Below are 15,899 nucleotides of genomic sequence, written 5' to 3' on the forward strand. Positions count from 1 at the left end.
GGGAAGGAACTGCTCCATTAAATGCAAAAGTCATTCTTCTCCCTGGCTCTGCCCTGCCCCTGATCCCCCCCATTCCTTCATCCCTGCATTGCCAGGGACTCTCTGGGACAAGGGAGCTCTGCTCTGGGGATGGAGGGAGGTCCAAGTGCAGCCACTGGACTGGGAACCACAACTCATCAGGCTTGTCTCCTTTGAAGGACCCGGAACTGGTGAGACTCAGAAGCACAGAAAGTTTCTCTTCATGGCAAACAGACCATACTTGAACAGGACACAGTTTAATAACAATTACTCTCTTCCCTGAGCTATGTGCAACATCCCAGCAGCATCTGATGAGTTCAACCATCCAGAAGTGATTTCCATAATAAAATTAATTTCAGACAAATGTTGTTCTGAGATAGATATAAGCACAATTTAGTTCTTGTATCAGGATGCTCATCCTGGAGTAGGCGATACAGCTCCAACAATTCCTGATTTGCAAAGCTGTCAGTGGTGGATAGAGAAGGGAGGTCAGGCTGCTCTTGGTGCTGAGGAAATGCTGAAACCAGCCTGACTCATTTCATCTCCTCCTCTCCTGGCTGATCTCCCCTCTTTCCCCTTCCACCCATTGGCTTTTGTCTCCCACCAGGCCCCCGGTGAAGAGCCTGGCTCTGTGTTCTCCATCCCCTCCTTGCTGGCACTGCCAGGCTGGGATGAGGAGCCCCTCAGCCTTCCCTGCTCTGGGCTGGACAAGCCCAGCTCCCTCAGCCTCTGCTCACAGCCCAAGGGCTCCAGCCCCACCTTGGAGGCCCTTCCCAGACCCTGCTCCAGCTGCCAGACATCTTTCCTGCCCTGGGCAACCCAACCCAGGCCACAGTGACCTGGATAATCCCCGTCCTTGATGTCCTGGTCACACAGCCCTGGCCCCTTGTCCCCATGTCAGGCTCTGGGGTGGATCCTGTGGAACATCCTTTGGTGGAGGCTGTGGCTCCAGGTGGGCCAGGGGGATTCCCGGGGGACAGGGACCCCGCTGGGCATGGACAGCATTGGACTTGTTGGGAGAAACTGTGAGGGGGAGCTGGGGCCGAGTGACCAACCCAGTGACCTGACACAGCCCTGCTGGGATGTCACACAGCCCCTCTGGGATGTCACACAGCCCCTCTGGGATGTCACAGCCCATTCTCTAATGTCACACAGCTGGTCTCTGATGTCACAGAGGCAGTCTATGATGCCATACCTGCTCGATGACCTCACATACCCCACTCTGTGATGTCATTGCCCACTCTGTGACCTCATGTTACCAGATGATCAATTGTCTCCACCAGCTGAGCTGACACCTGGAGCTTGTTCTCCACATCCCCAGGCCTATGGAAACCACACAAGGCCCATTGTGTGAGAAGGGGAACTGGAAGTTCAGCAGCCTCAGTGTCCTGCCAGCTCAGCCAGACCCACTGGAACATTGGGGTCCACGACCACCAGGGACCACCAGAGAGACCCCCAGGACAGAAAAACACATGGGTAAAGGGGAGGGGGAATACCTTAATTACTTTGGGGAAATGATTATCATCTGTATGTTTATTCCAGGAGAATCAATGAATATGTGAGCAAAATACAGAAAATAAACAGAAACTTTCCTGTACTCAGCCTGCATGGCTTTGAGAGGAGCTATCCCCCGTGCATCCAGCAGAATAAAGAATGCTGCTTCTTAATGCTACATTGGGGCTAAAAAGAGTTTTCTGGTTTACCGAATCTTTGGTAACACTCCCACTGCCAAGGAAAGCTCTGTCTGCTGCTGTTCACAGACAGAGAAGGGCTGGGGGCAGATGTGGGGCTCAGAGGCTGCCTGGGGCACAGTGACCATGGAATAATCAAGTTTTCAGTGTTCTGAGAAAGAAGGAGGGGCAGCAACAAAACCTCTACACTGGAATTAGGAGGGGCAGACTTTGGCCTGTTCAGGATGCTGATTTGGGTTAGTACCAAATCAGGTACTGATTTTTTAAGGGAAACAGCCCTTAAAAACAAACGGGTTCCAGGAAGAATGAACGCATTTCAAGGAAGTAATCTTAAGGGGGAAGGAGCTGCCTGTTGCAGTGTGGCAAAAGATGAGCTAGTGAGGAAAATGACTGGCCTGGCTGCCCATGGAGCTTTTGTGGGAAAAGGGGAAAATGGACTGACAACTCAGGAAGTGTTTAAGGATGTCATTAGGTTATGCAGAAAAAAAAGTTGATACTTGAAAACTCCGTCAGAACTTAACCTTTCAGCTTCTGTAATAAAATAAAAATGGTTTTTTTAAAAAAATTATAGCAAAAGGAGGGAGAAGGAGAACTTCTACTCTTCACTGGATGCAGTGGGGAATGTAGTAACTAAAGATAAGGAAAAGGCTGAGCTACTTAACACCTTGTTTGTCTCAATTTTCAATATTAGGACAGGCTGTCCTCAGGACAAGTGTTCTCCTGAGCTCGTAGATGGGCACAGGGAGCAGAACAGCCCCCTGGAATCCAGGAGGAAGCAGCTGGGGACCTGCTGAGCCACTCAGGTGCTCACAGGTGTATGGGATCAGATGGGATCCATCCCAGGGGGATGAGGGAGCTGTGGATGAGCTCCCCAGGCTGCTCTCCATCATTTTCCATCAGTCCTGGCTCAGCAGGGAGGGCCCAGAGCACTGGAGGTGCCAGTGTGAGCCCATCCCCAGGAAGGGCTGGAAGGAGGAGCTGGGGAACTCCAGGCCTGTCAGCCTGACCTGGGTGCCCGGCAAGGTTATGGAACAGATCACCTTGAGTGCCATCACAGGGCACCCACAGGATGGCCCAGGGATCAGAGCCAGCCAGCTCAGTGGATTTAGGGGTGGCAGGTCCTGCCTGACCAACCTGGTCTCCTTTTATGCCCAGGTGACCCACCTGTGAATGCGGGAAAGGCTGTGGATGTTGTGTGCCTGGACTCCAGCAGAGCCTTTGACTCTGTCTCTGACAGCATTCCCTGGAAAAGCTGCAGCCCACGGCTTGGGCAGGTTCCCCCCTCACTGGGAGATTTAAGAGCTGGCTGGAGGCTGGGCCCAGAGAGTGGTGGGGATGGTGCTGCACCCAGCTGGTGTCCAGGCACTGGTGCTGTCCCCAGGGATCTGTGCTGGGCCCAGTCCTGTTTAATATCTTCACTGATGATCTGGGTGAGGGGATCGAGTCCAGAATTCACAAATTGCAGATGGCACCAAGCTGGGTGTGAGTGTGGATCTGCTGCAGGGCAGGACAAGAAGACCCAGCCTTAAGCTGCACCAGGGGAGGCTCAGGCTGGACAATAGGAAGGAGTTCTTCACAGAAAGGGTGAGTGGGAACTGGAATGGGCTGGCCAGGGGGGAGGTGGCAGAGTCACTGTCCCTCTCCAGTGGCACTCAGTGGCATGGCTTGGGTGACAAGGCAGTATTAGGGCATTGGTTGGACTTGATGATCCCAAAGGTCTTTTCCAGCCTATTTGATTCTCTCATTCTGTAATGATTGGGACACTCTGGGGCCATTGTGACACTGCAGGGCCTCGTGGAACTAAGAGGACCATGGTGACACCGTGCAGCCCCACAGATCCAGGGGTCCATTGTGGTGCTGTGGGGCCAAATGGACCCAGGGAGTGCCCCGTGACAGTCTGGGTCCTCGTGGAACCACAGAGGCCATTGTGACACTGCAGGGCCTCGTGTAACCAAGGGGTTTCACCATTTTGACACTGCAAAACCAAGGAGACCATTGGGAGACTGCAGGGCCCAGTGGAACCAAGGGGCCGTTCTGACACTGCGGGGCCTCATGGCACCAAGGGGACACTGTGACACTGCAGGATCCTGTGTAACCAAGGGGCCACTGCGACACGATGGGGCCTCAAGGGATCTGGAAGAACGTTGTGACACTGTGTGGCCTCGTGGAAACGAGGAGTCCTTTGTGACACTGAGGGGACTTGTTGAACCACATAGACCATGGTGACAGTGTGGGACCTCATGTGGCCATGGGGCCTTAGTGACACCCTGGGGCCCCATGGAACCAAGGGGCCACTGTGGAACTGCAGCACCAATGAGAACATTGTGACACTGTGAAGCCCCATAGAACCAAGGGGACCATGGTCACATTTTGAGGCCCCATGGAACCAAGGAGAGCAGTGTGACAGTGCAGGGCCTAGTGTAACCAAGAGGCCACTGTGACACTGAGGGGCCCCATGGAACCAAGGACATCTTTGCAAATGTCACCAAGCTGGATGTGAGATTTGATCTGCTGTAGGGTCGGAGGGCTCTGCACAGTGACTTGGACAGGCTGGATCCAGAGGATGAATCCAACAAGGTGAGGTTTAACAAATCCAAGTGCCAGACCCTGATATTTGGCCCCAGTGCTACAGGCTGGAGACAGAGTTCCAGGACAGCAGCCAGGCAGAAAGGGACCTGCAGGGACTGATGGACAGCAGGCTGGACATGAGGCAGCAGTGTGCCCAGGTGGGCAAGAAGGCCAATGGCTCCTGGCCTGGATCAGGAATGATGTGGCCAGCAGGAGCAGAGCTGCTGTGCCAGCACTGATCTGCCCCAGCTCTGCACACAGACATTGCTGCTGCAGCTCCAGAGAAGGCAACAAAAGGGCATCTCTGCAGAAAACTCTGCTGGGAGGTCCTTTAGTTCCTTTAAAGCCACTGAGAGCACAACCCCTCATTGCCACAGTCTGTGGCAACGGGGAAGGTGGAGAGAAACAAAATGAGAAATTGCACAAGGAATGGCTTTTCTTCATTGACAATATGAAAAATGTAAAACAAAGGAAAAGTAAAAGTGAAAACAAAGGAAATGAAACCAAGAAGAAATATCAAAGTTGAGTTTTATTACAAGTGATTTGCAGAAATTTGCCAGCAGTTTAATGTTTCCAAAACCATCCAGTCATCAGTCTCCACACTGCAGCCTTGAGCTCCTGGTTCCTCAGGCTGTAGATGAGAGGGTTCAGGGCTGGAGGCACCACTGAGTACAGAACTGACAGGGCCAGATCCAGGGATGGGGAGGACATGGAGGGAGGCTTCAGGTAGGCAAATGTGCCTGTGGTGACAAACAGGGATACAACAGCCAGGTGAGGGAGGCAGGTGGAAAAGGCTTTGTGCCGTCCCTGCTCAGAGGGGATCCTCAGCACGACCCTGAAGATCTGCACATAGGAGAAAACAATGAACACAAAACAGCCACATGATAAACAAAGCCTAACTACAATGAGTCCCAGTTCCCTGAGGTTTGAGTGTGAGCAGGAGAGCTTGATGATCTGTGGGACTTCACAGAAGAACTGGCCCAGGGCATTGCCATGGCACAGAGGCAGGGAAAATGTATTGGCCGTGTGCACGAGAGCATTGAGAAAGGCACTGGCCCAGGCAGCTGCTGCCATGTGGGCACAAGCTCTGCTGCCCAGGAGGGTCCCGTAGTGCAGGGGTTTGCAGATGGACACGTAGCGGTCGTAGCACATGATGGTCAGGAGGGAAAGCTCTGCTGAGATGAAGAACATAAAGAGAAAGAGCTGAGCAGCACATCCAGTGTAGGAGATGTTCCTGGTGTCCCAGAGGGAATTGTGCATGGCTTTGGGAACAGTGGTGCAGATGGAGCCCAGGTCAGTGAGGGCCAGGTTGAGCAGGAAGAAGAACATGGGCGTGTGCAGGTGGTGGCCGCAGGCTACGGCGCTGATGATGAGGCCGTTGCCCAGGAGGGCAGCCAGGGAGATGCCCAGCAAGAGGCAGAAGTGCAGGAGCTGCAGCTGCCACGTGTCTGCCAATGCCAGCAGGAGGAAGTGCCTGATGGAGCTGCTGTTGGACATTTGCTGTGATGTCTTGGCATGGGGATCTGTAAGAAAAGTAATCATGGAATAGTTGGGTTTGGAGAGGACTTGAAATATCCCAGCAGAGCCTGGGGGCACTTTCCCCCCACTGCCTGCCCAGGGCTCTGCTGCCTGGAGCTGTCCCTGCCAGCAGCTGCTTCCCTGTGCCCAGGGCTGGGCCCTGCCAGTGCTGCCAGAGCCCAGCCCAGCCCTGGGGGCTCAGCTCTGCCCTGCAGAGCCCACCCAGTTCAGGCACTGCCCAGGGGCAGCTCTGACTCTGCAGGCTCTGATGGCAACACCAGAGCAACCCTGAGGAGGCTGGAAAAGGGACACTGATGCTGCCTGTGAGGGGCCCTGTGCTGATTTCTGTCACTGCCGAGTTTATTCAAATCCAATAGAATTTTTTTTTATTACTTCTCGACCTGAACTGAGAGCTGAACATCTACGCAGGATTTACCATCATGGCAACTCCGAGCAATAGATAAATAAAGCAGGATTTTCCCTTTTATGCAGCCCCGTCCTTGCTGGGCTCCCTGTGTGATGTATTTGGAAATGTTCTGCAGTTCAATGCCATGCTGGGAGCAGTCCTGAACAATGCTGCATCCTCCCCACACAAGGAGAACACTTCCAAGCCTCACCAGCTGTCTCCTGCCACCCAGATCTTGTCCCCCAGTGCTGGGAGCAGCTGCCAGGGCTGGCTGAGAGCTGTCCCTGGCAGGCAGCAGAGTCCCTGCCCCAGCACAGCGCCCTGGGCTGCAGGACCCTGCTCTGCAGGACAGCCCTGGGCACCCCTGGCTGCTCTGCACAAGAGACAATCAGAGAATGCACTCACAGGCTCTGCAGGCATTGGGATGTTCCAGCTTGAGGAGATGGCTCCAGGAGCTGCAGCTGCATTGTCCTGCAGCCAGAGGTTCCTGTGCCAAGGGCTGGCAGTGATTGTGCCCCAGGCACTTCTCAGCCCCTTCCCAGCCCTGACTGATTGAAGCTCTCTGTGCCTCTGTGCTGTGCCTGCGCTGGCTGCAGGCAGTGCCCCAGCCCTGCTGGGCTGGCAGAAGAGCTGCTCATCCAGAGAAATGTGCTTTTGAAGCTCTTCTTGGTGACCAGGAGCTGCCTCTGTGCCAGGAGCCCAGCCCAGCTCAGCAGCACAGACACAGCACAAGGACTTTAATCAGCCTCTGGGGCTTTGTGCTCAGGCCCTGAACATCAGTCCCTGAGAGGGAGCTGAAGAAATCTCTCCAGAACTCCAAGGCAGAATCCAACTCCAAAGTTTCTTGGACTTTTAATGGGTCCCAGAGAGGGACACGACTGAGCAAGTGTCCCCAGGCCCCAGGCAGAGCAGAGAACTGCAGGCAGTGCTGACAGGTGGGGACAAAGAGAAGCCAAGTCTTGGTGCCCTGGGGCACAGCAGGGTCTGTTCCAGCAAGGGCTGGGAGGAGACACCTTGTCCTGAGGCCCTGGGGCCTCCTGGCCCAGCCCCAGCCAGGCTGGGCACTGTCAGCCCCTTGTGCTGCCCTCAGCATCCCCCCCTAGCCCACATCCCAGTGGCCTCAAGGATCTGCTGCAAGGAGTCCCTGGGGAGCCTTGCTCAGCCATGGCCCTGGGGGCTCCTTCATGCTCCCTGCAGGGACTGCAGGTTTTTCAAAGGACTTTGGCTTTGGCTTTTGCCTTGGAGTCTCTGAGAGGTTTCTCCAATCATGGCCTCCAATTATCTGCTGTAATTAGTCCCTGGAGAGGCTTTGTCAGTAACAACACTCAGTGGGGCTCATTAATGCTTCATGGTACTTCAGTTATTTTAAGGTACTTGGTGTTTCCCTTTTGCTACAGACTCTGTGAGAGGTTTGTGCAATCATGGCCCCAATTATCTGCTTTAACGAATCCCTTGAGAGCTTTGTACTGACACTCAGTGGGGCTCATTAATGCCTTGAGATACTCAAGGTTTTTAAGGTACTTTATGGATTTAAGAATACTTTTAGATACTTTTGAAGATTTTCCTTCCCACACTGAGTCTCTGAGAGGTTTTTGTGCCATCCTGGCCTCCAATTCTCTCCTCCAAGGAGTCCACGAGGAGCCTGTGTTGGGTATCTTCTGCCTTCCTGTTTTACAACAAAGATGGACCTGAAAGGATTTTGTAAGACCTTCTAAAAACATTCAAACAAACGTGGGACCATTAACAACACAATAACAACAACTAAGAGAATTAATAGTCCTGTTTTAGCTAGACATTACCCAACCCTTTAGTCCCTTGGACTGGGAGAGTGTATTGAACCAGTCTTTGTTTTCCACTTGAAGCTTCTTGAACCCTTCCTTCAGTACCTGAATGCTCTTGTGGATTGACTCACTGTGGCTGGAGAGGTTCATGCAGCACATGCCCTCAGAGTCTACACAGCCATGCCCCTGTGCCCATAGTAAAAACTCTATCGCTGTTCTGCAAGGTGGCGTGTCTGATGGTCTCTGTGTCTGAGAGCAGCCACTCAATGTGAGGGAGGCAGCATTGGTTTGCTTACTCAACAGGCACCCAGGATGGTCTGATTGCCCTAAAGCTTTAGCTGCAGCCACCCAAGGTAGTAAGATGGAGGCTGCTATTCTTTTGTTTTGACTCCAATAGATGACATTATTTTTGCAATCAGATTCCATGTAGTGTGTAGATCTTTTTGCTCTGTTTCTCTGGCCATTAATCATTTTTGTGTTGGGTTCCAGCAAGGTAAGCCTCCCCAAGCTACAAGGTCTGCCTTTGATGTGTGAAGGGACACCAGGCCATGCTCTATCCTTGCAAATAAGAAACACACCCTGCAGCAACTGGAGTGGGTAGCTACTGGACCAAGAAATTATGGGAGAGGTGTAATTACACCATCAGGTCTGGTTTTTGTAAGTGGGATGGTATGGGGAGATATCTCTCCTGATAGTTTCTTTTTTCTTGTAATTTTGTGTCTTTCGCCCTCTTCCCATCTCAGACAGTAATAAAACCTTACACAAAAGTCCATTTTTACAGAGCTGAGAATTTCTACCCCCTGAGTTCGAGTGGTGCATGCAGGAGATTCTGGGTCCAGTAGTCCCAAGCACCGACAGGGTTGCACTTCTATTTGCCGTCAGGATTGTCCCCTGGCATACTGCAAATGGCACCCTCAGGTATTGGCCAGACATCTGTAGGCAACTCCAGTAGGCAGGTGGAGAAGGGGTCATCAGGGCTAGCGACAGACAGGCACAGGGTGTCTTGTTTCATGGCTTTAGCTAGAGTTATCCATACACTGTGCTTTGTGTTTTTGAGGGCTACCCATCCACTCGCGAGGAGCATGGTTGCAAACAGGCTGAGGAATGTGAGTAGAAGCTTCCTACGTGTCATCTTCAAAAGAATTGTCTAGTCCAGGTGCTAGAGTCACTGTCTGGTGGGTTTTGTCTTGGGGTGGACTTGGGGGTGCCTTTGCAGAATCCACACTCAGTGGCTCCAGGTAGGGCTTGATGTTCTTATCTGGGACACACCAAGGTCCTTTATCACAAATGGTCTCGTTGTGGCAATTTGGCCTTCAGGTCCTTTGATGTTAATAAGTTCTGCACTTCGGACACTGTCACGGTCACCTCCAATCTCGGACAATATTCCTGCAGTAGCTGTAAATGCCCAGTTAGGAGCCCACTTGGAACGTGAGATACCTGTCACGTCTGCTCCCATGTCCACAAGCCCTGTCAAAACAATCTTTTCACTGTTAAGTTCCAGAGTGCAGGTGATTTTTGGTCAATCATGATTTATCACATCCCTAGTGAAGTGTCATCAGCATCCTGCTTGGGCAATTGTTAGTCCTTGGGGTATAAAACAAGGTGGGTTGGGAGACAGGGCCAACACTGTAATTTCTCATTGTGAGGACATTGATAGTATGGATGGCAATACAAAAAAATCCTTCAGTGCTTGATTGGTAGTTTACTAAAATTAATAGTTCACAGGGCTGATCTTCGGGCCCCAGCTGTCCTGTTGATATTTCATGGGCAAAATAATCAGTTAAAACAACAGATTCCAGACTCACCAACTTCAATTTTGCTCCTGGTGGTAAGGTGGTTGGCAAATGGGAGATGAGGTGCTGGAGTTTAGGGCTACATTATCTGTAATGGGTGTACAATTCAGCGATTGTAGGCATCATTGGCTTGAACATTTGTGCCATAGCCTGAGGCCACCTTGCACTCCAATGGCAGTTTTTGGCTGCTTGGTGTAGTTACCTTTTGAGAAATTCCACCTAATTTGATGTTGATAATCCATTAGGGACCGGATAGGCCCCTCCTCCTTGGGGACAATCTTTTCTAAAACGTCCTTGTTGACCACACTGGAAATATATTTTTGGGCCCTGTAGATGTTGCTGGGCCCCCTTAAAGGGGAATTGCATGGGCCCTAGGGCTTCTACAACTCCTTGCCCGATGGCCTGGGCTTGTACAGCTGCTCTGTGTTCTGTTGTGCTGAGGAAATTTCAGGCCTCAGTCATCTGCAGGAGTGTGGGTTCCAGCTCTAGTGGAAGGGCACACAGCACTTTCTTACATTCTGGGTTGGCATTGGCTACCCCCAACCATTTTAGTAATTCATTTTGAGTCCTTTCATTCCGGACTTGTTTCTCTAGTGCCTGTTTAAGGTGATCAATAAATTTCATGTAGTGCTCTCCAGGTTCTTGTCTTATGTTTACATAGTCCAAACTGGAGGTGGTACCATCCGGTACCTGGATTCAAGCATTCAAAACCATTTTTTTTTATATCATCCAATGGTCTTCTGGGGATACCTGCTGCTTGATCATCTGGCAGGCTATGTGGTCCTTCTCCAGCTAGATGGTTGATTGTCAGTTGTGCCCTTGCCTCATTATTAGCACAGTCTTCTATTAATCCATTTAGCAAACGTTTCCATCCCTCTTCCCACAGGGTGTATTCTATAGGTGACAAGAACATGGTCATAATATATTTTAAATCATAGGGGGTTAAGATGTGCTGTAAACATTTCCCTCATTAGGCCATTAAAACAAGGTAAGTCCTTCCTATGGTCTTTAGCTGCCCTACACAGATCCTTGATTTCCCCATAAACCAATGGCTGATCCCTGGGATTCTGCCCCCTTCTTTCATAACATATGGGGGCAACAAGGAGTTTCGAGACTATCTGCCAGTCTCCTTCCTTAACTGCTTCCTTCCAGATCCTTTCCCAGGGATCTTCTGGGGTTGAAGGGCAAGGTGGCTCTGGGGAGTCGAAACTTTCTTCTTGGGAGGAAGAATAACTTGGACCAGAAGTATTTGGGTTAGAAATAGTGTGACAGCTGGGCTTCTTATCTTTGATCATGGTGTTATATTGTTGCTGGAGGGTGAGGGAGAGGGCGCTGCCATTTTGTCAGGTGTTGGGGAGGAAGGGCCTTGATCTAGGATGGCGGACTTCTGGGGTGGAGTTCTGGAGCAAGGCCCAGGGTGAAGGTGGAATGATTGACAGTGGGGGCGTGACCCGCAGTTGTGGGCGTGGAGTCTGGAGGATCGTTCAGGGTGGAAGAGAAGGTTGTGGCAGCAGGAAGTGGAGGAGCCAAGATGGAGGGAGGATGGTCGAGCTCCTGAGCCACATTCGGGCTCCTTTCATCTTGAGTCTCCAGGGCATGATGCTCTAAGACAGCGTGGCCATTGCCATCTCGGACCATCGTGGAAGGTCTGAGAAAGGCAGGTTTGAGGGGAGGTCCTGAGTTAGGAGTGACCAACGGATTGAGTTTTCAACACTCTGCTTGCTGGTGAAGGGTCTCAAGGATGGTGTGGAAGATGGGGAGCATGCGGGGTGCAATGGGGTCCATTTTGATCGAAAGGTTGTACAATTTAACTCCCACTGAGTCCAATAATTCAATGGTATGGATTTCGTCAGCAGAGGCATCTGGAAAATTTTTAATGATCCACCTCATGATTGATTTTAATTCATTCTTTGAATGAATCATGATGAGTGAGAATTAAAGCACCCATTTATGCTCCTTTCTACTTTGGACATTTGGCTGCCCATTTTTCTCTGTGTCCACTTGAGGGGGAAGAGCCACCAAACACCCCAAATCAATTATGGGACGTTGGTTCATACTGTAAAAACACAGTGGCAAAATGGGCAATAAATGTCTTGCATTTCCCCAAACCCACCTGCAATCCTATGCAGGTGAAACTGTCATTGTCCCTGCCGATCCTGGCCAAGGTCCCTTGAAGCAACGATGAATCTGCCGGGCTCAGCACAATCCAAAATCCCGGGGAGCACTGGCCTATCCATCAGCTAACCCCAGCTGACGTGACTGACACAGGGAGCCCTGAGTGTCATGGTCCCTGTTGGGGCGCCAAAGGTCACAATGAGGGTGGCTGTGACAAACCTCTCTGGTTCCCTGACTTCAGGGTGAGGGTGGCAAAAATGAAAAGGAGCAGGATCAATGGAGTTGTTTAAAAGGAACTTTAATAACACAGGGTGAAAAACAATAAACATGGAGAAGTCGAGAACAGTATGAGGGGCAGGATCCAAAGACCCGAGACAAAGGGGAAGAAACAGCATGTACACTTGAGGGTAGAACACTCTAGAACAATAGCCCTATAGGGGAAACAAGTAACCAATAGGGGAATAGAACTTGGACAAGTTAGCATAGCAACACTAAAGGGTAATGGAGGAACTCTCAAGCTTACCCTAAGTTAAACAAATGAATCCCAGGGCTTGAAAATCATGCCTAATCCTTTCGGAGTAAAATCTGTCTGACTCTGAGTTACAGCTGGGCTAACTCCCACACCGCTGCTTTGCTCTGGTCCCTTGGGACCATGCGGCCCAACAGAGCCACAATAAAGTCGTTGGTTCCACGATGCCCCACAGTGTCACAATGGTCCCTTGGATCCATGGTGCTCTGCAGTGTCACAATGGCCCCTTCATTTCACAAGGCTCCCAAGTGTCACATTGGTCTCCAAATGAAGGAAACCATGGAGCCCCCATGTTTCAGGAGCTGATGAACAGCAACCACCAGAGGCCAAGGCAAGCCTGACCTGTCTGTCCTGGCAGGTTTGCTTGGAGCAAACCTTGGATATTTGAACTTATGAATGCAGAGTCCTAATTTCAAACATTTGTGCCTAGGGAAGAGGGATGTTTGTCTACCATACAAAGAAAAGCACAGAGCCCCTGCCAGTGTTTGGAAAAGAGGTGAGTGCTGGCACTCAGGAATCAAAGACCAGCCAGACTTGTCTGTCCTGGCAGCTTTTGTCTGGCAGTAACCATTGTATACACAGAAATTTGGAGGTGGAATCCTAATTTTGGCTATGGACACCTGGAAAAAATGGACAGTTCTTTTCCATAAAAAGAAGAGCCCAGAGCCCCAGTGTTTCAGGAGCAGATGGGAGTGGCCTTCCACATTCCAAGGTCAGCCAGACCTGTCAGGTGACCCCTGGGAGGCCAAGGCAGCCACACCTGTTTCATGTTCCCTTGGTTCCACAGGGCCCTGCAGTGGCACAATGGCTCCTTGCTCCCATGGGCCCTAAGGTGTCACAATGGCCCCTTGATTACACAAGTCCTTAAGGATCTTCATGGTCTCCATGGTTCCACAAGGCCCCACAGTGTCATGATGGTCTATTGGTTCCATGAAGCCTGGCTGTGTCCAATGGCCCCTTGGTTCCATTGGGGCCCAGTTGTGCAACAATGATCCCCTTGGTTCCACAAGTTCCCATAGTGTCACAATGGCCCCTTCCTTCCATGAGGCCCTGCAGGGTCACAATGGTCTCCATGATTCCATGGGGCCTTGCGATGCCACAATGCTCTCCATGGATCCACTGCAGGATCACAACGGCCCTGCAGGATCATAATGGCCCTTTGACTCCATGAGGCCCTGAAATGCAGCAATGGCCTCTTGGCCCCACAAAGCCCTGCTGCTTCACACTGGCCCCTTGGGACCATGCGGCCCAGCAGAGCCACAAAGATGTCCTTGGTTCCACGAGGCCCCACAGTGTCACAGTGGCCCCTTGGATCCATGGTACCCTGCAGGGTCACAAGGATCCCCTTGGTTCCACAAGTTCCTACAGTGTAACAGGTTCCACAAGGGCCTGCAGTGTCACCATGGCCCATTGGCTCCACAACACTCCACAGTGTCACAATGGTCTCCATAGGAAGGAAACAAGTGAGCCCCAGTGGTGCAGGGGCAGATGAGAGGCAGTCACCAGGGGCCAAGGCTGGCCAGACTTGACTGTATGGGCAGATTTTGTCTGGAAGTAAACCTTGGATATACAGAATTTTAGATGCAGAAACCCAATATTGGCCATGGGTGCCTAGAGAAGAAAGACAGTTCTTTCGTATAGGAATAAAAGCACAGAGCCCCAGTGCTTCAAGGTTAGATGGGAAATGGCCCCTGACATGTCAAATTCAGTGGGACCTGTCAGACAGCCCCCAGGAGGCCAAACCAGGCAGACCTGTTCCATGTGGGGCCAGGGCCAGGTCAGGCTTTGGTTTGTGGTGGGACAGAGCCCCGCCCCCAGCCCTGGCCTGGCAGAGCTGTCAATCACACAGCAGGGGCGGTGCTAACCCCTCTCTAATTGGCTGAGCTGTCAATCAATCACACACTAACAGATGCATCTATCCTGTCTCTGATTGGACAAGCTACTGGCAGTCCCACCCCAGGGGCGGGGCCCATGAAGGCCCAGGGGCTTAAAAGCCGGAGCATGAGGCCAGCCCAGGGTCTGGAGCCTGTCTTTTCTTGGGGTTCCTTTTGTTGGTGATGCTGGAACATGAGCTGTTGTTACCCATGTGTGTGTCTTTCTATGGATCTTCTGTCTTTCTGTTGGTCTCTATTTCTTCTCCTTCTAATCCTACTTACCTGGAACATCTTTGGGTAACTTAAAATCTTTAAAGTTTTTAAGGTTAAATGTGAAGGAATCTAGGGTACAGGGAATATTTCTCTGTCTGCCTTGAGGAATCCTGACCCCCAGAGAAACACTGCCTTGAACCTTTGCCCATGGAGAGGACTTCCAAGACTTTGAGATAGATTAGAATTTACCAAAGTGTGAAATAGATTAGAGGGTAGTACAGCATGTCACTTGGGTGAGAAATTTAGGTTTTGGGATTTTTAGTATGGTGTAGGTAGGAAGCAAGATGCAGGAATTTGGGTGTAGTCCCTGTCTTCTATATCTATTCCATTTTCTGCAGTGTTGGTGGCACAGGATGATTGGTCAAGAAAAGCACAGTGCAGAGGTCATGTGGACAGTCAAAGGATGAGTTAGTGGTCAATAAGTAGAAATAATGTACGTTTTAAGAGTTAATTGGATGAAAAAACTTTAAAAGACCTTGAAACCGTACATTTTGGGGCCATTTTGCGGTGCTTTTCCAGCATGCTGAGCCTGGTGTGGACAGCAATGCAAAACTTTAGATAAGATAACAATAAACGCGAAGCTGAAGATTGAAAAAGTCCCGTGCATCTCCTTTTACCTGGCACAGAACTGCTACTGGAGGGTTTCCCCCATCCAGGGAGCCCCCAGAAAGGCCCAACAGAAAACAAACATCAATAACTGGTGCCCTGACAATGTTTCTAATAAGTTGGCTTTTTTTCATAAAGTTGTTTACTGAAGGATGTTGTCTTAATTGGCCAATCACGTGAAATGTGTTGATTAAATGACCAGTGAGGTCCACCTGTAGAAAACCAAGATATAAAAGAAGGGGATTGAAAAAACAGGTGGCTTTTAGCCCTTAGCCTTCTGATCTGAGTCTGAGTCATCTCTGATTCTGTGGTGACATTTGGCGATCTGTGGGGGTTATTGGGGCTCGTTTCTGCACCTCATGACCCAACAGGAGCTTCCCTAATAAACGCTGCCTGAAGCTCCCACTGTGTCCATGACAGGAACCCCTGTGAGTGCCTGGGACATCCCGGCCCTTTGGCAGCCTGGGGACTCCTGGGATGTCACCGTGGAGCCCCCGTGAGTGCCTGTGACAGATGGGTGCCTTTGCAGCCCAAGGTGCCCTGGGATGTCACCATGGAATGGCTGTGACTGCCTCTGACCTCAGGGCTCTTTACCATCCCCAGAAAGGCCTGGGAGGTCTCCATGGAGCCCCTGTCTCTGTGTGTGACATTCCAGCTCTGGAAGAGCCTGGAGACTCTTGTAATGTCCCCATGGAACCCCTCTGAGGGCCTGTGACAAATCTGATCC

The 15,899-nt window shown here is 51.1% G+C and overlaps 1 protein-coding gene and 1 long non-coding RNA gene across 2 annotated transcripts in view; one reads left to right on the forward strand and one right to left on the reverse strand.

Annotated features, from left to right (window-relative positions):
- The window catches only part of LOC139603497 (uncharacterized), a 36,940-nt gene that overhangs the window by 15,925 nt on the left and 5,116 nt on the right, over positions 1–15,899 (forward strand). The gene's annotated exons all lie outside the window — the stretch shown is intronic.
- On the reverse strand, positions 4,779–5,774 carry LOC139603517 (olfactory receptor 14C36-like). Its single transcript, XM_071454479.1, has one exon. The coding sequence runs from the start codon at positions 5,772–5,774 to the stop codon at positions 4,842–4,844; it is 933 nt and encodes a 310-aa protein (XP_071310580.1). The 3' UTR covers positions 4,779–4,841.

The sequence above is a fragment of the Agelaius tricolor genome, unplaced genomic scaffold (assembly GCF_023055355.1).
Source record: "Agelaius tricolor isolate 1412-34295 unplaced genomic scaffold, bAgeTri1.0.p SCAF_39, whole genome shotgun sequence".
NCBI lineage: Eukaryota > Metazoa > Chordata > Aves > Passeriformes > Icteridae > Agelaius > Agelaius tricolor.